This window comes from Pteropus medius, unplaced genomic scaffold (genome assembly GCF_902729225.1).
Source record: "Pteropus medius unplaced genomic scaffold, Ma_sr-lr_union100, whole genome shotgun sequence".
NCBI classification, from domain to species: domain Eukaryota; kingdom Metazoa; phylum Chordata; class Mammalia; order Chiroptera; family Pteropodidae; genus Pteropus; species Pteropus medius.
The window spans coordinates 15068119-15095369 of record NW_024354503.1 but is presented as its reverse complement, the minus strand read 5'-3'; the positions used below and the strand labels follow the sequence as shown (position 1 = coordinate 15095369).

At 48.9% G+C, this 27251-nt stretch overlaps 1 protein-coding gene and 1 non-coding gene across 22 annotated transcripts; one reads left to right on the top strand and one right to left on the bottom strand.

The window, feature by feature from the left end:
- The first annotated feature begins 300 nt into the window (after positions 1-300).
- On the top strand, positions 301-26927 carry TJAP1 (tight junction associated protein 1). Of its 21 annotated transcripts, none has more exons than XM_039854451.1 (13): positions 301-377; positions 877-968; positions 11177-11247; positions 12177-12291; positions 12382-12526; positions 19264-19361; positions 20046-20171; positions 21780-21808; positions 22563-22724; positions 22930-22996; positions 24032-24139; positions 24243-24326; positions 25079-26927. In XM_039854451.1, the coding sequence occupies exons 7-13, from the start codon at positions 20073-20075 to the stop codon at positions 26174-26176; spliced, it is 1647 nt and encodes a 548-aa protein (XP_039710385.1). In that variant the 5' UTR covers positions 301-377; positions 877-968; positions 11177-11247; positions 12177-12291; positions 12382-12526; positions 19264-19361; positions 20046-20072; the 3' UTR covers positions 26177-26927. The 21 variants fall into 21 exon arrangements, with proteins under 21 accessions (XP_039710385.1, XP_039710386.1, XP_039710392.1 ...); XM_039854455.1 differs by having other exon boundaries at positions 325-377; positions 826-968; XM_039854459.1 differs by lacking the exon at positions 301-377 and adding an exon at positions 524-784.
- Positions 7978-8096, bottom strand: LOC120596361 (5S ribosomal RNA). Its single transcript, XR_005651142.1, has one exon. It is a non-coding gene; the product is annotated as a 5S ribosomal RNA (ribosomal RNA).
- Positions 26928-27251: the final 324 nt, after the last annotated feature.

The window sequence follows — 27251 nt, the reverse complement described above, 5'->3', positions numbered from 1 at the left end:
GCAGATCTCTGTGTGACAACCTGAGAAGGCGCTTTTATCCTTTGGATTATGGGGACTAGTGCTACGACTCTCTCACCATATTTTTGGGCTCTTCCTCACCCCCCTTTTTATCCAGAGTACCAGAATCTTTCCCCATTCTTCCCGCTATTGCCGTATTCCTACACCTCCTTCCTTCCCCAGTGGCCAGGCCTCCAAACCCCGCTCTTAGGATGTCCGCATCTTTCTCGGTCACCAAGGGCCCAGCCTGAGGCCACGCCCCATTGCCACGCCCCGGTGACGCACGGCGCCTAGAGCGTGGGGATTCCCGAGGCCGTGGCCACTACCCGGCATGCCCCGCGCCAAGATGGCGGCCTGAAAGCATCGGGCAGCGGTGGAAAGTTTGTTGTGGGATTGGAGTAGTCAGCCCTTGAGGCTAGAGTTGCGGCGGGCTGGGGTGGGGGACACCAGCACTGAGTAGGGGCAGAGGAGGGACTAGCTCCAGGGTTGAGAAGAGGAAACAGAGTGGTAGAAGGTTGGAGGCAGAAAAAAGGGAGATTGGGAAGGAAGGGAGGGGCCCTAGGATCCAGTGGCAGCCCTGGGAGAGGGGGAAGGGTCCAGGGCGGGGAAACCAGAAGTAGGTCTGCAAACTCTGGAGAAGCAGAGTCACGGATTGGAGGGAAATTTCTGAAGCTTGTGATGGAGGCCCGACTGTAGCAGGCCGGTGTGAGAGGAATGGGGTCTTTTCCATGGAGGAGCATATTGGGGCAGGGGGAAAGAGAAACCTGGAGGATTCTGGGCAGGTTTGGTAAGGAAGGAACTAAAACTAGTCAAATGACCCTCTTCCAGACTTAGATCAGCCTTTCCATAGTTCCTTAGCAGCATCTGCCCCAATTTCAGCTGAAGATTCTGGGTCCCCAGGGACTGGAAGAGTCACAGTGCCTGCTTGGAAAGAAGAGGTAGCGACTTGCCCAAACCCAACCCCGGAGCGGGTAAGGTGTCCTCCCCTGACAGGCTGGCATGCTCCCTGGAAGCAGAATGCATGGGCTTCCAATGATGCTGAGAATCGTTTAATATGAGGAGGGTGCTCTTTTTTTAAAAATGATTTTAAAATTACAGTTGGCATACATTATTTTATTAGTTTCAGGTGTACAACATGGTGATTACACACTTGGATAACAAAGTGATCATCCTGATAAATCTAGTACCCCACTGACACTGTACATAGTTATTACAGTAGTACTGACTATATTCCTTATGCTGTACTTTACATTCACATAACTATTTTGTAACTACCAATTTGTACTTAATTCCTTTCTCGTTTTCACCCGCCCTCCCATCTGGCAACCATCGAAAAATTTTTTTTATCTGAGTTTGTTTCTGTTTTGTTTGTTTTGTTCCTTAGCTTCCACATGTAAGTGAAATTATATGCCATTTGTCTTTCTCTGACTTACTCCACTCAGCACAATACCCTCTGGGTCCGTTTATGTTGTTACAAATGGCAAGATTTCATCCTTTTTTATGGCTGAGTAATATTCTATTGCGTATTTGTACCACCTCTTCTTTATCCATTCATCCATTGATGGATACCCAGGTAGCTCCCAGGTCTTGACTATTGTAAATAATGTTTCAATGAACGTAACGGGATTCCCATGTCCCTTCGAAGTCATGTTTTGGGTTTCTTCGATAAATACCCGGAAGTGGGTATTTAGCCTTGTAGGCTTTATTTTAAAGTCTTTTTGATGTAAGTATTGCTACCCCAACTTCTTTTCTTCATTTCCATCTTTATGAAATATCTTTTCCCATCCCTTTACTTTTAGTCTGTGTGTGTCTTTCGATTTTAAACTCTCTTGTAGGCAGCATATGTGAAGATCTTGTTTTCTTATCTATTCGCCACCCTATCTTTTGATTGGAGCATTTAATCCATTTACATTTAAAGTAATTGTTGATATGTAGTTATTGCCATTTTTTATTCATTTTTTTTTGTTGTTTTTTCTTCTTAAAGAAGCCCCTCCAACATTTCCTGTAATACTGGTTAACAGAGCCCTGTCACAAGCAGTTTTCTACATGCTTACTGTATCTTCTTTAATCTCCCCATCACATCTTCAGTTTGACATCCTGCCTGAATTAGAGAAAGGCTCCTTAGTGTTCTTTTGGGGATGTGGATTTGGTGGGTAGTGGAGTCAGAGGAGGGGGAAAGGCTGGTTGGGATTATGGAAATGAAAAACAGATCAGTTTATAGTAAGAGGTCAAGTTGACTGGTGTAAAGGTCTGGGAATGTTTATTACATTATTCTCTGTTCCGGAGACCCCTGATATTTGAGAGCTACTTTACAGTCTGGTGATGAAAGGACTGTATAACTTGTGCCTTTCTCTTCTGGTAGCTTACTTCTCTTTTGTGTTCTCTCCATCAAACTACGTTAAAAAAAAATCAATTTCACTAGCCAAACTAAATATGGCTTCAGAGATAGTGGACTTGGGGTTGGAGAAAAAGGAAGAGGTCTGGAGCCACACAGAGTGTAGTGAATATTGTCCTCACTTCCTTTGATGCCCTATGGTTATGCCCAAACCAGAGTTGGGAGCAGGCTTTTTATTGAAGCCTGTTGCAAGGCCGGCATCTTCTTCATGATTGGACTGGGAGGTCTGGTTTGATCTAGGACATCTCAATAACTGTCACCTGCTCCCTGCTTCCACCCCCTCTCTGCCAGAAAAAAGTCTGACTCCAGGTAGACCAACCCAAATCACTGTTACTAGGCCAATTTCAATAACTTCAGATACCTGAAGAACTCATGCTATTTAGTTGTGACTCCATTTCTAGAAGCTTAGTAACCTTTTATTTCTGAAGACAATTTTTGGATGCCCCCTTGGGAATTATGATGACCAAAGACAGTGTGGTGAGTGCACATAGAGGTTAAGAGCACTGACTCTGGAGCCAGACTACCTAGTTCATATCCTGGCTTTGCTGTTTGTAGCTGTGACCGTTAGAAATTACATAGCTCTCTGTGCCTCAGCTTTCCTCATCAAATGAGTTTGGTAAGAGTACCTATCTCATAGGTGTTAGATTCGCTGAAGGAGGAACGCACAAGGCCGAAGGGGTCAAGCAAGATTTATTGTAGCAGAGTGACAGACTGGCTGAGCCGAAGATGGCATTAATCCCGATATGAGGGGACCTGAAACTTATATGGGTCTTGAGGCAGGCCTTTTGGTGGGAATATTTTGGGTGGGTAAATTGGCGGGGAAGGGAGGGAGAGCTCAATGAGGTAAGAGGTGAGCATGTAGCATTGCCAACCTGGATGCAAGGTCTGGTTTCCACACGAAGGTAAGGGAGAAGTCAGGTTCCCACACTACGGTGGTAGGGAAAGGACCCTTCTGGACCTAAGATTTCAGGCTTTTTGTTTTATGGAATAGGGATGGTGACTTGGTCTTCTGTAGCTGCTTCCTGCTGAATAGGGGTGGTGGGATCTGTTGAAAAAGGGTTTAGTAGTGGATAGTTGACTGGAATGTGGCATTAACTGGTAGGTTCAGTTGGCTGGAGGGCTTGATAGTGTGGTGTGGAGTGAAGTAGCATGACTTCCGCTATAGTCTGGTTGGTAAACACGTGTAAACGATCTTGGAAGAGGGAAGAAATCTGGCGCAGTATGCAAGGCCCAAAGGCCAAAATGAGAAAAGGTTTGGGGCCCTATGAAGGGTAAGAGCCAGGTAACCCAGATGGTTTTTAGCCAGGTGTCCCAAGAATTTGCTTGGTGCTCTTATCTTGTTGGCCTTGTCCTTTAGCTTTTTAGCTGCATCTCTTACTAGTCCTGATTAGTTAACATAAAAACAACATTCTTCCTCTAGAAAGAAGCAGAGACCTCCTTTTTTGGCTGTCAATAAATCTAGCCCTCGTCTGGTTTGTAAGATGACAGCTGCTAGGAAGTCAGTTTGATCCTGTAATTGAATTCTACTTTTTACAGTCTCACCTAGGCTTTCTTGGAGATCATTGGACAATGCTTCGAAATAGGATAGAGCAGTGGCAAGTCCCCCAATGTCTATGCTTAGTCCAGTAGTGACCCCCAGTGTAACCAACAGTGGGATGACCTGAATAACCCTTTTATGTTTTATGTAGTGTATGAGGGAAATTGGTAAGGTCTGGTTATTGGGGGCTATTATCTATATTTAGAGAGAAAGTACAAGTTCCAGTCCAGTTGGTTGGAAGGCAGAGATAAGTGCTAGTCCTGCATAGAAAGAAGACCCCTTTGTCAGGTATACAAGTAGAAACATGTATGGATAACAAATGAATAAGAGAATAGATTGTTCCAGTGTGTCCTCTCTGAGGCTCGGAACTTCAGGCCATAAGAGTTGTAGCTATAGCAGCTCCAATCAAGGGGGATATATGTGAAGGAGATTAGTAGGTCTGCAATGAAAGTGTTGGGGAACTGCAGAGACAGTCATAATCCAAGGAAAGAAGGTGGAATATGGAACAGTTGTAAGAGGTTGCAAGGACTTTAGGGTAACCTATGAAGCAGACAGGTTGTAGAAAGAGGCCATTAACCTCTGGAGAGACTTGGTAGTCTATCCGTTGAGTTCAGTGTTCATCGGATAGTTGGATTGTGACTGTCTGATTGTATAGACTGGAGGGTAGGTGTCCTGCAGATATATTGCTACCAGTTCTTGTGAAACAAAGGGGAGTCTTGGAAATCAAAGGGTTATGAAGGGTAGTGGGTCCTATTACTGGTATGGAGGGATGTGCTACCTTTGCAAAGGATTGGGCATAGGTGTGGAAGAGAGTAGAAGCTTGATTAGCCTGTGCTTTGGAGTAACTTCCAAGGAGAGTATCTGTCCTTTCAAGGAAAATGGAGCCTTTTTCTTTTTGATACGAAAAGGTCATTTGAATGTGGTCCCGTTTGGTGAGGGAAATGGGGAGGTCAGAATATGCTGAGGAAGAGAGGGAAAGGCAGAACCAACAGTCCTTGGCTAATGTGGGGTTGGATTTATTGAGGAGAGAATGGATGAGATTGAGAGAATGCTCAAGATTGGTGGTAGTGAGAAAGCTCTGCAGGGAAGCAGAAGAGGAAGTAGATGATTGGTAGGAAATAGACTAGGAATGAGTGACTGAAAGGTGTTACGAGTAAGAGACAATTTAAGGAGGATGTGGCTAAAGGCTTGGAGACAAGACTATCAACCCCCACAGAGGAGATTTGAGAGGGGCAGGCAGGACCTGCAAATTCAGTAAGGCAGAGTAAGTGGCCCCCGTATCAATAAGAAAGGAGATTGGCTTACCTGTTACTAGTAGAGTTACCTTGGGCTCTGAAGGAGTAATAGGCGTGGGGGCTGAGGGGCCCAGGCACCCTCAGTCTTCAGTGGTGAGGCCTAGAAGGCTGGGCAGACTGAGGTTGTTCCAACTTTTCAAAGGGAAGAGATGTGACCCTCTCTTGACGGAGTAGGAATAGGGCCCTCCTGGACATAACAGTTGGGTTGTTGTGAAGGTTCAATAAGTTAACACATTAATATATTTAGAACAGTATCTGAACCTCAATATGTATTTGTTATGCTAGTCAGATCTTGGCACTAATTTTGGCTTCATGATCAAACCTGGTGTCTCTCTATGGAGGACTTGTACTGGTTTGGGCTGCTGTCATGAAGTTAGAGAGATGAGGCACAGCTTTTAGATAGTATATACTGCATATAGTGAAAATATCCTCGATCTATTTAAAGTGATGTTATAGTGCCAATGATTTCCTGTTTGCAGCTGCAATTATTTTCTTTGCTGTTGAGTGGCAATAATAATAATAATGCTTCTTGAGCATATTTTATGTGCCTGCACTGTTGTGAGTGCTTTAAATGTATTAACTAATTTTCATAACAACCTTGTGAAGTAGATACTATTATCCCCATTTTACAGATGAGTAAATAGAGGTGCAGAGTGGTTAAGTAATTTGCTCAAGGTCACCCACCCAGTAAGTGGCAAATCTGGGATTTGAATGCAGGCAGTCAGGCTTTGGCAATTGAGCTTTTTTTTGGATTTGGTAAGAAGATAATTTTTAAATATGTCTAGTGGCAGTTTGTATCTCTTTTCTTTTTTGTTTGTTTTTTTGTTTGTATATGCATATTGTAGTAAATTTTTTGGTTATTTAAAAAATGTTTTAGGAGCTGAGCCCCTCATCACAGCTCTCTCTTTTCTCTCAGAAATAATAACTGATGTTGGGATTGTGGTGACAGAGCCCTCTGTGCCATGCGAGCCAAATCTAGGCTCTCTTCATGATTCAGCTTCGCCTTTGGAAAACCTTGGGCCTGGGTTTGGTGAGAGACTGACATTAGGATCCACTCTAAGCATGGCTTAAAGGGGTGTGTATATGGGTGTTAATGTAGATGTAAATATAAAGCTCATTTCTGACTGATTACTGACTTGAGCAGTTGAAGTAGCTGTAGTGTAAATTCACGGACAGTCTAGATGCATCTTTCTTTTAAAAATAGTAAGTAGCAAACTACACAGGAGAAAAATAATACATGGCATTTTAAGCATTTCCCTCCCCACAGCGTAAGAGGAAAATGGAAAACAAAAGCTTCTGCTGAAGCTTGTGTTGCTGAGCCTGGCTCAGGACTCAAGACTTTCCTTTTAGCCAGGCAGGAGGCCTTTGTGCAGCCTTGGGGCAGAGGTGTGCCCAAGGTTTGATCCCTTGGCTTTCCTTTGCCCTGTATTTAAGACTCACTCTTCCCCTCCTTCTGAGTCATGCCCTGTCTATTTAACTTGCCCTCAGGCCCCATCTTTTTCTTCAGTAAATGACTCTCTACCTTGCCATCAGAGTAGGCACGTGCCTGGTGTGTAACCAGATTTCAGGAAATTGGGGGTTCAGGAATTAGGGATTTCCCTAGGAATTCTGACCCAGCCCTGTGATGAACTTTTCTATTTGTTGTGGCACATATGATTTTGAGAGATAGCATCTGTCAGCCTCTGTTCCCCTCCTCCATTTCCTTAAGAGCCACATATCTCAGGACAGTGTACTTTATCTTGACTTGTGTTGCAAGCAGCATGCTGAAACGTGTTATCTCCATATAGTACACCTTTGTGTTTTGGTAGAAGTCCTTAGACTTTCTGGATTCAGGTTACATTGTAGCAAATGATTAAACTGCAGGGTGAAGTGCGATGGATTTTGAGTTGAGTCTCCCCTTTTTACTGTTTTCTTTTTGTTGTCTAAATCAGTTTCTCCTTATAACACCCCTTATTCATGTATTGTCTTTGAATCTAATCCCTTCACATCCTTACTACCACATTTTGGGTGCCAAGGACCTCTGGGTATCCTGGGCCTTCATTTCTCAACCTGGATTCAGCCTCTTAACAGTACTCCGAATTTACCTCATTCTCTCTAGCTTCTGGGCATCTGCAAGTACTGGTCCTGCTGTCCGGAATGCATTCTTCCTTTTTGTTCTTCCAATCTCAGTTTAAATGTTCCTTCCTTTGGGATCCCACCCCTCTTTAGTGCCCTTCTTTTGTACTTGCTTCTGTTTTAATACTTAAGCTTTAGTGTAATTGCCTATTTACTTGTCTAATTCTTATAAGACTATAAGTGCCCTTAGAAGAGGGACTGTCTTATTCACTACTGTATTCTCCCATTTAGGATAGTGCAGGGCACATCATAGGTGCCTTATAAAGCTGTGGTGCATACAGAATGAAGTGTGGTGGGCATTCTCTCCCCACTTTAATCTACCTTCCAATCCTCTAGCCTCAGTTGCTGCCATTCCACTTCATGTTTCTTTTCTTCATTGCTCCTAAATGTGCTGCTGTTTCTGAACTTGTTAGGCTATCCAATTACTTTATTCTTCTTTGGTGTGCATTCTACTCTCTCCATAATGCTCACCCTTTCTCTGAAACTCTGCTCATTCCCCTAAGACACAGCTCTTCTGTTACCTCCTGTGAGAAGACTTCCCTGCTTTCCTTTTCTTTTTTTTTTTTTAAGGCGAGGCAACCCTTGGTTGACCTCACAGATTGCAAGGACCTTGTCAGTTTATAATCCCTTAGTTTTTATGTCTACAGCACATGGTCTTCCTAGGTGGTCTCCCATCCAAGTACTAACCAGGCCCAACCCTGCTTAGCTTCCGAGATCAGACGGGGTCGGGCTCGTTCAGGGTGGCATGGCCGTAGACTCTGTTTCTTCTCTTGGTCCCCCCACCACTTTTTTGAACCTCCATCTGGCACTTACCATGTTGTATGGTGAGTTCTCTGTTTATTTGTCCATCTCTTTCACTGAGCTGACCCACTGTAGAGGAGAGACCCTCCCTGATCACAGGGTAGGGGTATGGGACTAGGGAAGACTGGGAGTTGGGAGTGGGGTGAGCAGTATAGTAGAGTTTGATTTTGGAGCTAGGCAAACCTGGTTTAAATCAGGGAGACTCTGCCACTTACCAGCTGTGAGACTTTGGGCAAGTTGCTTAACCAGTAGGATTCTTGATCTTGTCCCTTATAAAGTGAGGGTGACATCTTTTTTGCAGGAGTATTGAGCATTAGAGATAATGAGTTTACAGCATATAGCGTAGTGCCTGGCATATGAAAGATTCTCAGTAAATATTTGGGAAACTAATGTATAAGAAAAGATTTCGTTTTACTCAAGCTAGAATAAGCCTTTTGCTTTCTGCCAGGTAGTCAGGAGCATTTTTGAGGTGGGAGTAAAATTGAGAGAGTCTCTTTTCTTGTGATGAAGCAATAAAAAAGGTGAAATTGGGGCCATTGTCAGTGACTAGCCTGTGCAAAATAAGATTGTTGATGCTTCTCTGCATTCTTGTATTGTAATGACTTCTCTGACATATCATGACATGCACATAGGATTGGTAGTGATCTTGGTGGGTACAGGTGGGGGCGGGTAGATGGTGGATTTGTAATGTATTTAAGGCTGTGGATGACTAGATGGGGTGTTTGAGGATCCATGTCTTCTGGTGTTTTATGAACTGAAAGTGTTGGATGAAACTGGTGGAACACATCTAGGCATTGAGGAAGCCAGACACTTTGGCCCCAGTTTTCTTAGGGCTTTGATGATCTTCTTGTGCCACAGAACAGGGTTAACTCGGATACTCCCCAGAAATGGGGCTGGTAGCTGAGACTTACCGTCCTTTCTTTGCTTGTTTATTTTTAGTATAGTTAACGGGGGTAGTTCTTAGTTCACCAGTTCCCAACGGAAACCAAAGGAAGTTGTTTCCAGAAGTCTAGACCTTTTAATTGTATAATGCCAGGTGGTACTTCAGTGTGAATTTACAATCAAATGAGAAAGATATGTCTGAATTCTCAGGAGGGCAGCCTTCTGTCTGGACCTTAAACCCCTGCCCCAACCAGGCACCCTCTCCTCTGTGTCTTCAAAGTACTCACCTCACATCAATGCAGGTGGCCATTAACCTTTGTATCTCCTGCAAGGGGCAAGGTCTTCTATCTCTGAAGCTTCTTAGGGCCAGGGTCTTTTACTGAAATCTGAGTATCTAGGCCCTACATAGTAGTTGCTGAGCTCTCCTGGTTACTGTGTGACCCCACCCAGTCCTTCTTCATGGAGACTAACGCAGATAGGATCTATCTGGCAAAACCTTTTGAAAGCTTAAGAAGGAAGGTTCTGCATAGACAAAAAGTGATGGTATTAACAGTAGCATTACTAATTATTTTTCAGGGTTGAGTTAATGTTAAATAATTTTCCAGGTGCTTGGCATCAGCTCTCTCCCTTTTCAGCTTTATGTTCACAACATGCCCCTAAGCCAGCAGGATAGGGTTAAAGTTAAAAGAGGAGGTGAAACACAGGTATATTTTCTTGCTGAATTAGCATTTCTAAAAAGTCTTTGGCTGCTGGCATCCTCTTTATTATTCATTAAGCTTCTTTTATTGCTTCTAACCTGCTTGCTTTCCTGGTTGTATCACTAGTCTTATCTAGGTGTGTTCCAAGCTCACAGCCTGGACTTACTACAACCTTTTTAATGCCTAAACTGTCAAAAAGATGAAACCAATAGCTAGAGATGAGTGCGTGGAGTAGTTTTTCCCTGGGTGTTCCTCCTTCTTTGTGCACATTGTAGTGTGGCATGTCTTCACTGTATGGCAGGAGTGGTAAGCTGCATTGTATGTTAAGCAAATTTGAGAGGAGGTTGGGTGAGCCAGCTGGACTGGATTGGATTGTGTACTTTTAGGCTTCAGAGGGACTGGGTCTTCTGGACTGGCCATGAGTAGAAGAGTGGGACCGCTTTGTTAGTTGCTATCTCGAAAGTGCCAACTGTTTGCTCTCAGTGACATTTGGAATCCATAAAGAACATGGCAGAATTGTTGTGGCTTTTCTGTGGCTCCCTAGAGAAGACAGTTTTCCATGTGTGTACTGGAATTAGAATCAGAGGGATCTGTCCCAGTTCTGTCTGTGGTCTTGGGCAAGTCACTTGTCTTCTCTGTCACTTCAAAATGGGAGAACTCCACTTGTTCTATGGGCCTCACTAGGCTACGAGGATCAAAGGACGTGTAATGGAAGGGAAAGTGCTTCCAGAATGGTAAAGCACAGTGCAAATGGAGGGTTTTTGTCTGTTCGTCTAGGGCTTGTATGTTTTTATTACAAACATATATCCTTGTGTAAAATACTAATACAGAAAAATAAAAAGACCGCTGCTTAGTCTAAGCCCTTTTTCCAAAGACAGTGAACTGTCTAACAGTTTTAACAACTGCTAACCATTTATTATGTATCCTAATCATTTTTGTGTCCTTCTAGACAGTCCTCATCATGTATTACCTGTAAAATAAACAAAACTCAGTAATAACACAGACTGTGCTTCAGCTTGCCCTGTTCACTTAACAAGTTACTTAGGGTTGACTACTCCCTGTTGGAGCCTTTGAGGAGCCCAGTTGTAGCCTCCTTCCCAGCTTGGGGGGCTCCGCTGGGGCTGGCTTTTGGGGAGGGATGGAGAGGCTTTACTACAGGTTCCCACCACAGTGGCCTCGTTTATCTCTGAGGGATTGTTTATTATTCCAAGCTGAAATTGTCCAGCAGGAGTGCCCTTGAGTGGGAATCAGGATGGATATAAGTGTGATGTGGGCATCAGCTCTTCCATCTCACGTGTCTTTCTCCACTTCAGACCCAGCTGGTATTTTTTTATTATTTAAAAAAAAATTTTTATGGGTGGGGATTCTAAAGATAGCCTGTCCATGATGTTCATGCTTTCTTATCAGTCCAAGGAAGACGTCAGAGCCTACCTGAAGAGTTCTTTTTCTTTTGTAGATGGTTACCTCACCCTCAGGCCTTGACCTTTTGAGCTCCAGGGCTGTTGTCAGAGCAATATGGAGAACCCAGTGAGTAGGCAATTGGGAAGCCAATTAGAGGCTTTTCTGCCCGCATCAATCATTAACCTGGGCTTGGGACAAGGGCCAGGCCCATATTTTGTGGGGTCAGGGTAGTCACTCTTCTCCCCTTTCTACCCCGAGTCATTTAATCATCTGCAGGATTTTCCAGACAGAAGGGGGAATCCCTCTCTGTTTTTTCTCTCAGAACATGTTGCTCTTCTCCACTAAGCACAGCAGTGTTTGCTGATATATTTGATGTAGCTTTCCTATCCTGCTGTCCTAGGGGTCACTTCTTGTGGGGCTCCACTGCTGTGGTTGCATTTACCTTGAGCTCTGTAAGCCAGGATGTGTTACTTCTCTTAGGGTAGTTCTGGAGGCTTCAGGAAAGAATGTTTTCTGCTGTTCCCTGGGCTTGTTGTGATGGGAATGCCAGCCTTTCTGGGCATTGCTCATTCTGAGAGGGTGGACTAGTCTCTGTTGGAGTCTGGGGAGCCTGACTATAGCATAGCCTTTATCCTTGCTCTCTGGGTTCCTCTGAGGCCAGCTCCCTGGGAAGAGTCATCCCCTTGGTCCTTTCAGAAACTGAAAGATGCTAGTGTGCTACCCTTTCCCTTGACTGGCCCAACACTGAGCCGGGTCACACACTGCCCTATTGTACTGTGGTTTTGATTGCAGCTCTTGTTGCAGCCTCTGATCCCTGGGCCAGTTCTCAGTCCCTTTCCTCGGAGCCTGTGGGAGGTGGCGGGGTAGACTCTGCTGGCACAGGCATGGGATGGGTGGCAGCTGCAGTTGTGGGTGGCTTTGTTCTTAGAACCCAGCTTTCAGGACTCTGGTGTAGCCTGACAGCAGTGTTTAGGGGATAGGCAAGATGGGAGCTGCCCCCCTGGTGGCAGCAACCCTTCCACAACAGCTGACCTCTCTTTCTGTTGACCAACTAGAGAGCCTCGTTACCTGGGGTTAGTGAGCTGGACTCACTGGGTGGCAGGGGGAGTGCTCCACTTCTACCTGGCATGATCTCTGGATGGGAGAAAACCTCTGAGGATCTATCTAGTGGTAAGTCTGGGGGAGTTTTCCCTGTCAGGAGAATGCAGCGTGTACCTCGGGCACCTGCAGCTTGGCATTCCTTCTGTTCTCTCTTTGCAGCTCCGGAGTTGGGCTGCTCACAAACCAAGCTGTCTGTTTGTATGGAGTGCCTGGAGAGTGTCTGCCATGAGGGTGTCTGCCATGAGTCTGTTGCTAACCATGCTAACCAGGAAAGCTGACTGGCTGGGGAGAAGACACTAACCCTGTGAGTCTGACCTGGGCCAGCTAACCTGCCCTGAGAGTACCACCAGCAGTGCTTCTGTCCTCTCTTCCTGTCTCCATCCTGGCTGCCTCCTCCTCCTCGCTTGTTGCTTCATGCCATCTCCTCTGCTCTGTAGTCCTTACTACTGTGTTCCCTCCATCTTCCCAGTCTCCTTGCTGTGAATGGGGATGTGCCCCCTTCATAACCAGGAGAGGAGAGTTTCCTGTGCATGGCCACCTGCTCACCTGCCAGTCCGCTGCTGCGCTTGGCCTCCCCTCAGTCAGTACCACATCTCCCAGTTCTTTCTTAAAATAGATTTGGGCAGAGTTTCTGTTTAATCTGCTTTTAGCATCACAGAGTTTGAGAATATCCCTCAGCATGCTGTTTCTTTTTCATTCCTCAGAGACAGATGGGAATTTTCTTCTAGACTGAATAGTTTCCTCCTTTTTTCAAGAGGGGAAAATTGAATGGTGTCCCCATCATTGTCACCCCAGTATGATAATTTAGGATCAGCTAGCTGCAAGGTTCTCCTTGGGGTAAAGGAGGTTGAGGAAAACCTTGGCCTGGTCATGGGAAATTCCCTGGGCAGAAGAGCGAAGTTACTTAAACTGAAAACTGGAGCCCACCTAAGATTTAGCTCCTATTGGTGACTATTACTCAGGGAGGTGGAGTGAGTGGAGTTTGGCCCCCTACCGCCTTCCACGTCTGGAACTTCAGGTGAACTTTAGCCGAGAAGGGCTTGGTAGGGTGCCTTAGCTCAAGGGGGCAGGACCTGGCTTTGGACTCCATAGTGAGTCTAGGAGAGGCCCTGACCTCAGATTGGGAAACTGGTGAACAGCCCGCCATGGAGATGCTCCCACCAAACTCCCTTTTCCCTCCAGGCTTAGAAAGGAGAAGGGGGCTCTGGCGATAACAGGAAGGCTGATTACTTGGAGCTCCCTGGTGTTCTTCACAGGTAACTCTAGACAGACGTTCTGTGTCTCTAGCCTCCGGAGGCAGTGCAGTATGGGGTAAGCTGGATAGGGAAACTTGAAACCTACAGGCCTTCAAAGTAGGTTCTGTATCCTTGGGCTAGGAGGGAAAAGGCAGGGGGATGCTTACAAGCATGGGGTGGGAGCGTGTAAATGTGTGAGCCAGTAGGTGCTGCTCAGATGTTCAGGGACCCTGAATAGGGAGTTAGCAAGCTGGAGGGTTTGTGGCTTAACTCTAATCAGGAAAGCTAAAGGAGTCTCGAGTGGAGGCTAGTTCAGGACCACCCCTCACTTTGCCCTTCCTTAGAAGAGGGCATGGGGACTAATGTCAAGTGCTGGTTACGATTATGAGGATATTTTCGCCCTTAATTTATGTTGGGGGAGGTTTGGTTTTCTTGGATCATCATCAGTAGGCTTCAGCCCCTTTGTTCTTGTCAGATATTTGCTTGGATGAGGTTAGGTGATAGACTTGAGGTGTTTGCTCAGGTGGGGAACCAGATAAGTACTCAAGGTCACCAGCACTAGTTCTGAGTCCTCAGGATTACTTTGTGGAAGAATAATATCCACCTCTTTTGGCTTTTAAAACCTGTTAGTCTGTTTCACTTAGAGTAGGCAAAAGGCCAGGTCAGGGCCACAGGAAGCTTGTCCCAAGAGGGTGAGGTTGTACTTGCCCAGAGGGGTGGCAGGCATGCTGTCGGAGGGGCAACAGGACTGGTCTGGGCACAGACTGGCATCTTCCAGCCTAGTCATCAGCCCAGAGCAGGCCCCACCCCGTGAGCTGCTGGCTGCTTGCCTGCCACGCGCCCAGGATTGCTAAGGGCTTTGCTCACATATCTCAGGAACAGCTGCATGCTGGAAACAGGGCTGGTGGCAAGTAGGAGGGGCGCATGGGGGTCGGCGTGGGGAAGGCCGAACCCCACCAGCTCTGGAAGGATTGGCTCACTGTGCTGGAGGACTGTTCTGCTTTTCACTGAGAGGGGCTATATTAATGGTGGTGGGGGCCTTCCTGGGCAATCCCCAGGGCCCCTGCCTGGTTACCTAGTTAGAGGGCTGGCTCTTGCAGGGTTGTGGTTTCTGTTTCTTGGACCTCGGAGGCAGAGCCTGGATTTCAGAGGCTTGAGAAGCAGCTGGACTTGTATGGCAGGAATGTAACTTGCCTCCAAAGGCGCAGCTTCCTCCAGGCTTACAGAGTTCAGACACTGTACATGCACGGCTCATAGCTAAGGACAGTTCCTGCAGGGGAGACACTAGTCTCCATGTGATCAGACATCCATGTTTTAGCAGTTGATGAGGGGATTTAGGAATGGCCTGTATTTATTTTTATTATTTATATCCTGCTGGGTTATAAAGGAATTAAGGCAGCCTACAACACAGCTGGAGTATTCTGAAGAAGGACTGGTTTTCCTTTCCTTTTAAAAGCAGTAATGATTGCTGCTTGATTCTTTTGACTTTTTTGGGGGGTGAATTACGAAGAGCTTTAATGATTTTGGTGGTGGTGTGTGGTCCCTTCATGATTGAGAAGATTGGGTTTATTGTCCCCTCAGGGTCCCCCACTTGGTTGATTCAGTGACAGCTGATTCAGTGAGCAGAAAGACATACTAGGTTCGGAAATGGTCTGAGCCCAGGTGAACTGTTGGAGCCATAATTTCTTGAAGAGAACATGGGTGACATGTGAAGCGAAAGAGGCAGTTGGGTTTTTCTAGGGCAAGGCAACTGAACTGGGTGGTGGAACAGTGGAGTGAGGTCATAGTGCAGAACTTGGGAGCTGGAAGAGACGTCCAGTCTGGGAAGGCAGAAGTTTGAAAATCCAAAGAGCCACACCCATTTTGGATTCAGTCCAGTCTCCCTCTGCTGGGCCTGTGTTGAAGTGGCCTCTGAGCCTTCAGAGGATTCTTGGACCTATCCCTCTCCTGCATCTTTGACTTTGTCTTGTGCCTTGGGGAGACCTGCAGAAAAGATGGCATAAGGAAGTGAGAGGGCATCCTTAGCTCTTGGGCTTGAACCTTTTTGCTGTTGCCGCCTGTGGGTGTTTTCTGGGAGCAAGAGTAGGGAGAGAAGTTTAGAGAGAGTCAGGATTTTGAGGAGGTTTCTCCTTATCCCACTCTATCTCCAGCAGCGGTGATCCCTGCCACAATGGAAGTCCTGGTCACGTATACATACTCCATATTCACAAAAGGGAGCAGACATGAGTCCTATCTTCTGGTTAAAGAGTGATACTTGGCAAATTTTGAGTCTTTTGATTAAAGGATACTGTTCAGCCTACTTCTGGCACACATTTCTCCATATATCTGTTTCTGTCTATACTCCGTTCAGCTGTTCAGTGGGTTCACAGTGCAGGTTCACTGTGTGTGTGAGTCCCATTTATAATGAAAGCAGACTTTGTTCTCTGGAGGCAGTGAATCATGCCCAGTGGGCTGTAATCAGGGAGAAGGTATTTAATACAGGGCAGGCGGCAACAGGCGGCCTGCAATGACTGGCAAATTACAACATGGCAATTTGGAAGCTATCACCTCCCTCTCCACCTCAGCAGATACCGGGTTGAGTCTCTCTTCCAAAATGATTTTGAGTAAGTGAAGAATGAATACTGCGCAGAAGAGGAAGGAGGAGGCGGAGTTGGTGGTGGGGCAGTGACGGGTGAGGAGAGCTGCTTTTTCTTCCCATCCACCTCCCTTGAGATGGAGAGGACTTACTGCTGCTCTGGGTGTCTCTCTCAACAGTGCCTGCAGGGCCAGCCTGAGAAGCCTCAGACCAGACTGGGTCAGCCAGAGGTTTTATCCTAGTCCTCAGCCTTTCCCCATAGCACAGCTGTTCTTGTAGTACAAACCCAGCATGTGATCTGGTAGCTCCACATCCTTGATCAGCAGCCCCCAATACCTTGAAGCTCAGATAGTTTGGGAGTGTGATTCTTCCCTGTTAATTTCTAGACCTTCCAGAAGATCATCTTCTTGGAAGTGCCCTGGAACTGGCTTGGCATCAAGAGGCCCCAGAGACTGTTTGCTTGCTCATCAAGGCCCATAGCCCATTTTGAGCTGTCCAGCTGTTTTCCCTGGATGCTTCCTTTTCTCGACACAGGATTAGGTATCCTCCTGGGGCTGAAACACTCCAAGTCCACTTGGGCACCTCTGGGTGAAGGAGATGTGGCTAGTAGAGGCTGCACCTGGTAGCTGGGCTTCTTGGAGAGACTGCTCTGCTGCCTGTCATCTTTTCCCAGCTTGTGGGCCTGGTGTCCAGCTGCTGCTTGTTTTGTTCTCCACTGTACCTGGCATTATTTTCACCTTTGGGTCTGTCTTTCCCTGTAGCGCTTCCCGTCAGGAATAGCGGCCCGTCAGGCCCATTGTGTTCCTCTTCAGTGCTGGAATTGTGGGCCCCTGTGGGCCTTATCTGTGGCACTTAGCAGATCTCAGAAGCTTGAGTGAGGGCCCTGACATGCACTGGTATTTACGGACACGGGCAGGGAGTGGCACAGACTCTCCCTTGTGGACTTGCCTTGGGGACACTGCAGACTCCCTGGAAGACTGTTTCCCTAGTAGGCATTGCCTTCTGCTAACCCAGTTGGGAATGGTTCCCCGCCCTGTGACTGACATGTGTGAAAAGACTAGGTTCTGGCTGGGAGAGAGAACCTACCCATCCCCCTACCATTCATCCCAGAGAGTCTGTGTCTGCATTTCTCCCCATTTCACTGCCAGCCACATCCACACTGTCTGCCCCTTCAACAAGCCAGACTATGTGGCTGTAGAAGTCCTGGGAATATGTACTATGGAGCCGGTGAGTTGGGAATTGAGGTCAGGATGAGACAGGATGAGCTGAAGAATGTGTGGCAACTAGATATATGGCTGTGGGCATGGAGTGAGGCTGCTCTCCTTACGGGTAGAATTACCAGATACCTGGGCATGTCAGTGTCTTCCCTGTTCACACACCACCCATACACGTGTCCTGGTGCCTAGAGGACAGTGCGGGCATCAGCAGGAAATGGATAAGGAAGAAAAGAAGCAGCTGAGAATAGAGGGGACTACAAAGGGGCCTGCAGGAAGAATGGGGCTACTCAGCTGACGGGATCAGATAGGGAAGGGAGCTGGGGCCTGGCTTCTGAGGCCCCACTCAGGAACCTTCCCTGAGTTTTGTAAAATCTCGGCTACCTGTAATGCCTACTCCTGTGTCTCTGACTCTACCCTCTTTTCCAACTCATATACAACTTCCTACTCATATCCTCTGAGTATCAGCCTAGGTACCCAGGCTGGCTTGGAACTTTCTGTGCCTCTCCCCCAGGCTATAGGAGCTCTCACCTTAGGGCCCTCTGGAGGGGTAGCCCTGGGGAACCCGTGGGGGTGACTTGTTTGCTCCCCACACCCCAGGAATGTACTGTCCTTTCAGGCCCGCCCGGATTCCTGCGCAGGGAGTCAGCCCGACATAGCATGCTGCTTGTGCCCTGTGGGGACACGTTCTACCTCACCGTCAGAGGGGTGGAGGTTGGTGGCTCGTGCCTGCTGTCACGCTCCAGCTCCCCCAGAACCCCAAGCCAGAGACCAGGCTGCCCAGACAGAGCAGGGAGGCCACTCCTGCTTCCCCACCCTCCCTACCCGCTCACCATTCTTCTTGCCTCAGGCCCTGTTGGAATGTGACAGGAGTCATGGCCAGGGCATGTCCCAACAGCAGGAACACACGCTTTAGCCCGCAAGGCTTCCCTCAGCCCCCAGTTCTGTTTGGGTAGATGGCAGCAGGAAGATTGTTTATGCCTAGAAGGCCACCTAAGGTTACTGCCTCCATTGGTCCCTGTGGTGGCTGCTGCCCCCATGCTGCAGCCCAGCTTATTACAGGTGGGGGCAGAGTTTGGAACCCCAGGAACCTTGAGGGGACTGCACAGGTCACTCAGTCCAGCCACCTCATGCAGATGAGAAACAGGCTTATCTAGTAAGAAAGGACCACATGGTGGATCAAAAGCATCACTGAGCTGGGAACTCAGGTGTTTCCAGACTTGGGTTTTCTACACCAGGGTTTCTCAACCTTCATACTGTCAGCACTGTGTGCTGATAATTCTTTGTCGTGTCGGCTGTCCTGTGCATTATAGGACATTTAGCAGCAGCCCTGGCCTCTACCCACTAGATGCTAATAGCACCCACTTCCATTGTGATAACCAGAAATGTCTTCAGACATTTGCCAGATAAAGAAGGGGGAGGAGGGACCAAAATCACTCTATTTGAGAACTATCATTGCTCTAAACTGCCTTTTCAGATTTTCTCTCCTTGACCTACCCCTCCTCATCACAAAGTCTGTTTACCACCATTGTACACAGAGGTAGTCTTTGGGATCCTTCTGGAAACGTTGCTAGGAGCTTTTTCCCCAGCATATTCTTAACGTCTCTACTAGGTTTTTTCCTGCTGTTCTCTTCTGCAGCCCATGTTGTCCAAATCGCTTAGTTGTTTCCAGACTCTGAAAGGCCTGGGAGATGCACAGGACAGTTGTGGGTCAGGAGAGGGACAGGATAGGACCCAGAGCTATTTCAGAATTGGGTTGTGAGTAAGCTGAGAGCATGAACACGTACAGATACATGTGACAGTGCTTTCATGGAGAAAGGTAGGAATCCAGTGTTTCCAGTCCTTTCCCACTTCTACCTCTTTTCCCTCAGACCTCCTGTTCCATGGCTTTTCTGCCTGATTCTTCCTGAGGCGGGAGGGGGAGCTTCCAGGTCCCAGACTGGGCAGGCTGGCCTTTGGCACTGACAGAGAGGCGGCTGACACCTGGTCTCCACTTTCTTCTCTTCTCCGGTTTCAGGATCTGTTGGCTAGAGGAAGTGGAGGGGCCGTGGGATGCGGAGAGCTGAGGGCTAATTCCCGGACAGCGGAACAGAGTGAGCTGCCGACAAACAGACGGTATGTCCCTGTGAGGCCTGTGCCCCCTACATGGCTCTTTTCTGGGGAGGCTGATAGGTGAGGGGGCAGGCAGGTAGCCCTCTCGGTTGGGGGCTGGTGAAGAGTGGTAGAGGGACTTGGCCTTCAGGGCTCTATTGATCTTGGAGACCTCCCCACTGAGGATCCTGGGTTGGGTGAACATCCTCAAACCTTTTTTTTCTGTTTAGAGTTTTTTTAAGCTAATATTTATTGGACATTTCCTAAGTGCCAGGTATTGTTCTTAGTGCTTTACATAATCTTTATGACATCCTATGAAATTGATGCTATTCTCACCCCAACTTAGACTTGAGGAAGCTGGTGCATAGAGAGCAGTTTTCCCTCTGAGGCCTTCTTCTGAACCCAAAGGAGAGTGGTGGGCTGCCCTTCAGACTCTCTGCCCACTTCCCAGGCACAGTCCACTCTTCCTGGTGCCTAGGCTCTGCCTTTCACACCTCTCTGTTCCCATTGGACCCATGCCCCCCTCCAGCACTCTCCTGATTCCATGGGCACCGACACACCAGAGTCCAGCCCTTCTAGTGACCCCGGCAATGCCTCTCTTCCTGCCTGGCGGCTCCTACATGTGTCCTCTTTTACCATCCTTTTTCCCTCAGTCCAGAGGCCTCTTTCCTTCATTTCTGAGCTGCCTCCTTCCTTGCTTCCCCTCAGCAGGTCAAGGAGCCCTCACCTCCCAGAATGACCAGTGCAGCCCCTACTAAGAAACCCTACCGTAAGGCACCACCTGAGCATCGGGAGTTGCGGCCGGAAGTTTCTGGATCCCGGCTCGAGCAGGAGGTCAGCAAGACCAGTACCTTCACCCTGACTGGCAGAGGCGGGCCCCTGAGGCTGGGTGACTAGCCAACTTCTCCCACCTGAGGGGTCTTCTCACCCCGAGTTGGGGTGAGAGTTGGCATTGCTAATAGTGTCTGGGGTCTCCTAGCTCCAGTATTGCTAGTGGGAGCAATGTAGGCAGCTGTGAGCACATGTCCATATGTCACAGAGCCCCAGAATCTTCATAATTCAGCAGAAAGGATCCCACGCATGCAGTTTTGTCCTTCCTTCAAGAGGCAGCCCACCAGATAGGGGTCCTAACCTGCTGGAGGTTGGGACTCTGGTCCTCCACTAGTGGAGGAGAGCCATTCAACCTGTATCCCCTATAGCCCAGCTACTTCCATCAGACTAGCTGTTCCTCAATCCCCAGAAATCTAGCTCTTCCTCCAGCTTTGCTTTGTTTGGCTAACATTTGTGAAATACATTCTTACTGCTAGGAAGCATGCGTGAGGTTTTTAGGAGGCCTTCAGTCAATTGCAAATCATTCTCCAAATTGGTTATCCTCCCTCATTAAGCTTACTAATGGGAAGAAACAAGTATTGTGGTAAATTATTGTCCTTGCTACCGTATTTCCACTGTGGTTCAGAGCTTGAGAGATAGTTAGCACATGCTGCTCATCAGGAATACTGTGGCCACTTTGGTCAGATTCAGGGCAGAAATGCTGTGACTTATCCCATTTCAGTTCAGGGAATATTAAATTAAAAGACCAGGTGTTGTGCTAGGTACCAGCCAAAGGACCTTGCCCTGGTTTCTTAGATGAGGACACTAAGGCTCAGCAAGGTCAACATAACCAGCGTGTGGTAGAAAGGGATCAAATCCCGGTGTCAGTGGCTTCAAAGTCCGTGGTGTGGCCACCCACCTCATTTTCCTGCCCCTGACTGGCATTTGAAGCAGTCAGCTCCATTGGGAATGGGCTCTTTGACATTCTCCTCTTGCCATAGCATGTGCCTGCTCTGCTTTGTGTCTGGCTGAGTTCTGACTCTTGGACCATGGCCATCGTAGGGGGTTTGGGAGAGTGGGGCAAGAGGGTAAAAGCAAGACAAGACACTTCAGTCCTCTCAGGATTAGCCCAGAGGCTCTCCTTCACCCATATACTTGTTCCTCCCGAGCCCCTATAAGGGCCTGAGTCTGCCTGATTGTCAGAACTTGGAACCCTACTATGTAGCTCAGCCTGATTTCTTCACTTCTCTGGAAGGTCTCTGCCATGTCTGCAGGGGTCACTAGGATCCCTCTGAACAGCTGATAGCCTCTTAATCCCTGGAAGAGGTAGCATATGTAATAGAACTTACTTGCAATTGGCTCTAGGCTTAAGAGAGGGATTGGAGCTGGTGTGCATAAGGGTGAGGGTTGGAAGGGGTTCTTGGATCTTCTAGTTGGCCTGGGATGGAGTAATCTAGGCTTATCTGGGCATTATTGGCTTGATTCCATCTTTACAGGGCTCTTCAGCCCATTCTGGCTGTGAGAGTCTTTGGGTTTCAGACACAGCCCTTTCCAGGGCTCTTTGGAGGGTGGGCCAAGCAGGAGGCCAGTGGTCCAGAGCTGAGCCTCAAGCTTCTGTTCTTTTGTGCCCAGGGGCCCCTGACTGACGCAGAGAGGATGAAGTGAGTATCTGCTGCCCGAGAGCCTGCCCTGTCTCAACTCTGTCCCTCTTAGCTCCAGGCAAGGCTATTGGTACAGTTGGGCTTTTCTTTGGATGAAGTAGAAATAAAGGTTGGGTTGAGTGTTTTAAGGACTCTGGGAGGAGGCTCGATATTGTGAATATTCCTTCTGGAATAAGAGCTTTTGTTCCATGGCCTCCAAGAGAACCTGGAACCAAGGAGTGGATGGCTCTGAGGGCCTGCTCTTGCCAGCGAGTCTTTCTCTGGCTCCTGGCTCTCCTGTGCCATCTGCCTCCCTGTAGCCCTTTCTGTTGGCCATGTGAGGCCTCTGGAGAGGAGGGCAGTGCTGGGCTGGATTTCCAAGAGATTAATAATGGAGTAGCCTGATTGTGCAGTGGGGAAACTGGAGCTGAGGGGCTTGGTGGCCGGCTGGCTTGGGCTGTAACCAGAGATAGACTGGGAATTGTACCCCCACCCAATTCTGTCTTCTCATTCTTCTCTAATGAGGGTGGGGGTTGGACTGCCCTCTACCATCCTCTCTGCCTCCCCGCACTCTCCAAGCCAGGCTATGTTCTCAGGGCCCTCAGGCCTATGGAGTATGCTGCCCCAGACTCAGGCTGAGTCTCAAGGAGTCCCCTGCCCCGAGTTGCCTGTTCTCATGTCATCCCTACTCTTTCTTTCCTGAGCCCGGCCCTGAGCCCAGGGCTGGCTCTTCTATCCCTGATACCCCTCCGCCCTTGACCCCTCACTCTGCCAGGCTGTTGCAGCAGGAGAATGAGGAGCTTCGCAGACGTCTGGCCTCAGCCACCAGGCGCACCGAGGCCCTTGAGCGTGAGCTGGAAATCGGGCAGGATTGTCTGGAGCTGGAGCTGGGCCAGAGCCGTGAGGAGCTGGACAAGTTTAAGGACAAGTTCCGTAGGTATGGGAATGAGGGGCCAGGGTACACATGCACATATCTCCTTGTTCATAGGTGGTTAGCTGGAAGAGGCTTCAGAGATCATCTAATTCTGATGAGAAAACTGAAATTCTGGGAGAATGATTTGCTCAAGATTCTATACCAAAGATTCTGATCAGGATCTGAAGAACAGGGTCTTGACTCAGGGTCTGCTGTGTATTCTCTACAGGCTGCAGAACAGCTACACAGCTTCCCAGAGGACCAACCAGGAGCTGGAGGACAAGCTGCACACGCTGGTAATCTGTCCAGGAGGGCAGTTTGGCAGGCACTGTGCTCACGGCATAGCAGGGGGCTAGGACTTGCTAAGGGAATGCTGTTTTGCCTTGGGGCTTGGGGAGGAGGGAGGAGGCAGTGGTGGGGAGGGGACCGCAGTGTGCTATGCAAGTCAGGACTGTCTTAATGCTCACACTGTTTCTCTTCTCTCCTCGTCTTCCCCTCATGCTGCCACCGTTGCTGCCGCACTCTCCTCTCAGGCCTCTCTTAGCCACAGCTGGATTTTTGCAGTTGCGTCTGAGTTTGTGTTTTCTCCCTTGCCCTGGCCGCCTCCTCAGCTGAGATCTTGGGTTGCTGGGGCCCTGGTCATTTCCCTCTGCCCACTCCCTTCCTCTTCCTCATATGAGGCCTGTTCAGTGGTCCGTACCTCCTTCCTGGGGGACAGCTGGGAAGGCTGCACTTGGCTCAGGCAGAGGTACTGATTGATGTCACCACTGAACACTCACAGCCTCTATTCTGCAGTGGCAGCAAGCCCAAGCCATTGGTGGGGGAGGAGGAGCCGTATATCCAGCCCATGAGCTAAAGAGCAGAAGGCTGCTTTTGAGCCTGCAGCTCCCTCCCTGCTCAACTAGATAATCTCACAGACTCACCCAGCTGCCACCCAGCCCACTCTTCCATCTTTCTAGCCTGATCCTGGAAATAATTACATACATAGACTTCAGTGCCTGGGTTTGCACAGTTATTACCTCTCAGATACCAGCTGCCTTGCCTGGTGCATAGAGCCCCTCTACTTCCCTCAAGGCATGGGCAGCTCTCATAGCGCCTCTGTCCTGGGCCCAAGTGGCAACAGGTCATGCTCAGAAAACCTCCACCCTACAGTTAGCCTGGAGAACAGGAGAGGTGTCTAGTCTTCTGTCTGTCCATTGTCTGTTTCTGTTCCGTCCGCCTTGGCTGCCCTAGCACCTGTGGCTTCCTGTATTTCTGGGCTGGGAGGAGGGGCAAGGGAGGAAGGGCTGGCTGGGGTGTAGGCTGTGTTCACCAAAAGTCTTGTGCCTCAGATTAAGAAGGCTGAGATAGATAGGAAGACACTGGATTGGGAAATTGTGGAGCTGACCAACAAACTGCTGGATGCCAAGAACACCATCAACAAGCTGGAGGAGCTCAATGTATGTGAACCTAGGGGGCCTTCCTCGCTGGTGGCTGTTTTCGTCCTGGCTCAGCCCTGCTCCCTTGAGCAGCCTGGGCTCTGAACCACATCTGTATCTGCAGGAGCGGTACCGGCTGGACTGCAATCTAGCTGTGCAGCTGCTCAAATGCAACAAATCCCACTTCCGTAATCATAAGTTCGCTGATGTGAGTACAGCACCCTCCTTGGCAATGCCAGTCTAGCTTTTTTAGGACTCCTGTAACTCTAGTTTCTACATCTCTTTCCATCCTCCTGCCTTTAACTACCTCTTTCTGCTTTGCCTTCCCCTCACCTGCATGTCTCCTCTCAAGCCAGTCAGCTCAGCCACTGGTTGGTGTCCTGTGTGCTGTCAGGGGCCCATCACTAGGGCTGGGGGCTGGCTCTGTTAGTATTTTTGGAACAGCGACAAGGAGAGAGGAACTCAATTTTAGGATCCTATGCAAAAATGAATGGGCGGCCAGAGCTATCAGCCATAATACTAATCCCTTTATTCCAAGGGGCAAACTCTATAGACGCCAGAGCCTCAGGCCCAATCCAAGGTTGATAGGGCCTACAAAGGAGAGGAGTTATTCCCAAGGCTGCCAGTCAGTCCAGATTCTCAAACTTATATCTGATTGGGCAGAAGCTACTGCTAAGATGGGAGAGATCAAGTTTGAGAGCACATCGGCCTTAGCATCAGTTCTAGGTTCAGATCCTGGTTGTGTTATTCAAAAGCTTCAGGTTATTTTATCCCTACTTAGCCTCAATTTATCTGTGAAATGAGGATAGACTTTGGCGTGCTATAAAAGCACAGGCGATAACAAAGTGCTGAGCACACAGTAGTACTTGTATGTGTAGCCATGATTTTTGCCATGGGTCAAGCTATCTTAGGTTGAGATCATTCATGTCTTTCTTCCCTTCTCCTGCTTCTTTACCCCAGCTGCCCTGTGAGTTACAGGACATGGTTCGGAAACATCTGCACAGTGATCAAGAGGCTGCCAGCCCAAGCCCTGCCCCCAGCCTGGCACCAGGGGCTGTGGTACCCACCTCTATCATTGCTCGAGTGTTGGAGAAGCCAGAGTCTCTCCTGCTCAATTCAGCCCAGTCAGGCAGTCCTGGGCGCCCTTTGGCTGAGGATGTCTTTGTGCATGTAGACATGAGTGGGAGTGCCCTAGGTGACCCAGCTAGTCCCCCAGTCCCTGGAAGTCCAACCTCCCAACCCAATGGGGAGTGCCACTCTCTGAGCACTGCTGGGGGCTCCCCAGAGGAGGAGCTGCCCCTGCCAGCCTTTGAAAAGCTGAGCCCCTACCCGACCCCATCTCCACCACACCCACTATATCCTGGCCGCAAGGTAATAGAGTTCTCTGAGGATAAGGTTCGAATCCCCCGAAACAGCCCCCTGCCCAACTGCACTTATGCTACCCGCCAGGCCATTTCCCTGAGCCTGGTAGAGGAGGGGAGTGAGCGGGCCCACTCCAGCCCAGTGCCCAGCAGCCCTGCCTCAGCCCAGGCCTCACCTCACCACCAGCCCACTCCAGCCCCCCCATCACTCAGTGCCCCAACCAGCTCTGCCAGCTCTGAGGAGGACCTGCTGGCCAGCTGGCAGCGGGCATTTGTGGACCGTACTCCACCACCGGCCACTGTGGCCCAGCGCACAGCCTTTGGACGTGATGCACTCCTCGAGCTGCAGCATCATTTTGCTCTTAGTCCTACTGACAGAGATGAGGAGGTTCTGGCACCTTCTTCCCCACCTGAGAGAGGGCTTTTGCTGCCAACAGAACCTGACTCTGGCCCTCCCAGGGAGGAGGAAGAGGAAGAGCTGAACCTGCCCATCAGCCCTGAGGAAGAACAACAGAGCCTGCTGCCCAGTGATAGTGGCACGGAGAAAGGGCCTGGCACTTCCCACATGGAGGGCAGGGCCTGGGCACTCCCCAGCTCCAGTCGTCCCCAGCGCAGCCCTAAGAGGATGGGGGTGCACCACCTGCACCGCAAGGACAGCCTGACCCAGGCCCAGGAGCAGGGCAACCTGCTCAACTAGGGTTCCTGCTTGCCTTCCTGTCACTGCTGCACTGGGACTGCATGGAGGCCCCTACCCTTGCAGCTCAGGGTCCCCTACCCAGCCTACGCCCTTGAACTTTCCTCCCTCCAGGCCTGCACAGCTCAATTCCCTGTGCTGGTAGGGCCAGGCAGTGGGACGTACCAGGCTTTTCAGCTGCATTGACTGTGACTGGCACCAGTTTGCCTCATGGATTTTTCCCTTTTCTTTTTGGAATATTTATTCTCCAAAGGTAACATACAGCCGAGGCTTAAGACCTTTCTTCAGATCAGCCCAGACCAAATTGGGCTCTTCTGGGGAGCTGAGGGGTATATTACATCAGTGTTCATCCTCCAACCACCTTTCATATCCATGATTTTTTTTTTTTTTGGCGGGAGGAGGGGAGGTGGTCATTGGGATTATTAACCTTTAATTTCTATTTTCTGTTAACCTGTATTTTCCGCCTGTTTCTCTCTCCTCCTAAATCCTTTGCACAAGCTGTTGCCTTCAGGGGGCCTGGCACAGTGGGCCCTCAGGGATGAGGGAGAGGGTTGACTCAGGGCTCTCTTCAGCTGTTTCCTTCCTCCCTCTGGAAGGGAGTAGAGGGTGGGACTCAGGGGCCTCAAGTTGGGCTCTAGGTGAGGCCTAACTCCCTCCCAACCCTGGCTCTAGACTGTTACTCCCAGCTTTGGGAAATTTTCACATCAATGGCTATTTTAAAATTAAATAAAACTATTTTACTGGTATAGCCTAACTTATCTATTAATGATCTGCTGCTGCTCTCCCCATTCTTGAGTATTCCCAGTTCTTGTGATGTCCTACTCTTTGCTAGTGACTCTCTTGCCCTACTCTGCCTAGGGTTTCCCTGGGCACAGAGCATCAGGCAGTGGAAGAGGATACGTCTCAAGTAACCTTGACGGCCCTTGAGTCTCTCCTTGAGGTAGAGTCCAGACCAGCCCAGCTCTGGAGGCAGGCTCTTTACCTTAGTTATATCCTTATGGAGCCTCTGTAAGGTGTCACCTTAGGAACTCCAGGTCTGAGAAGTCCAAGGCCTGCAAGCCAGACCTGTTTGAGACAT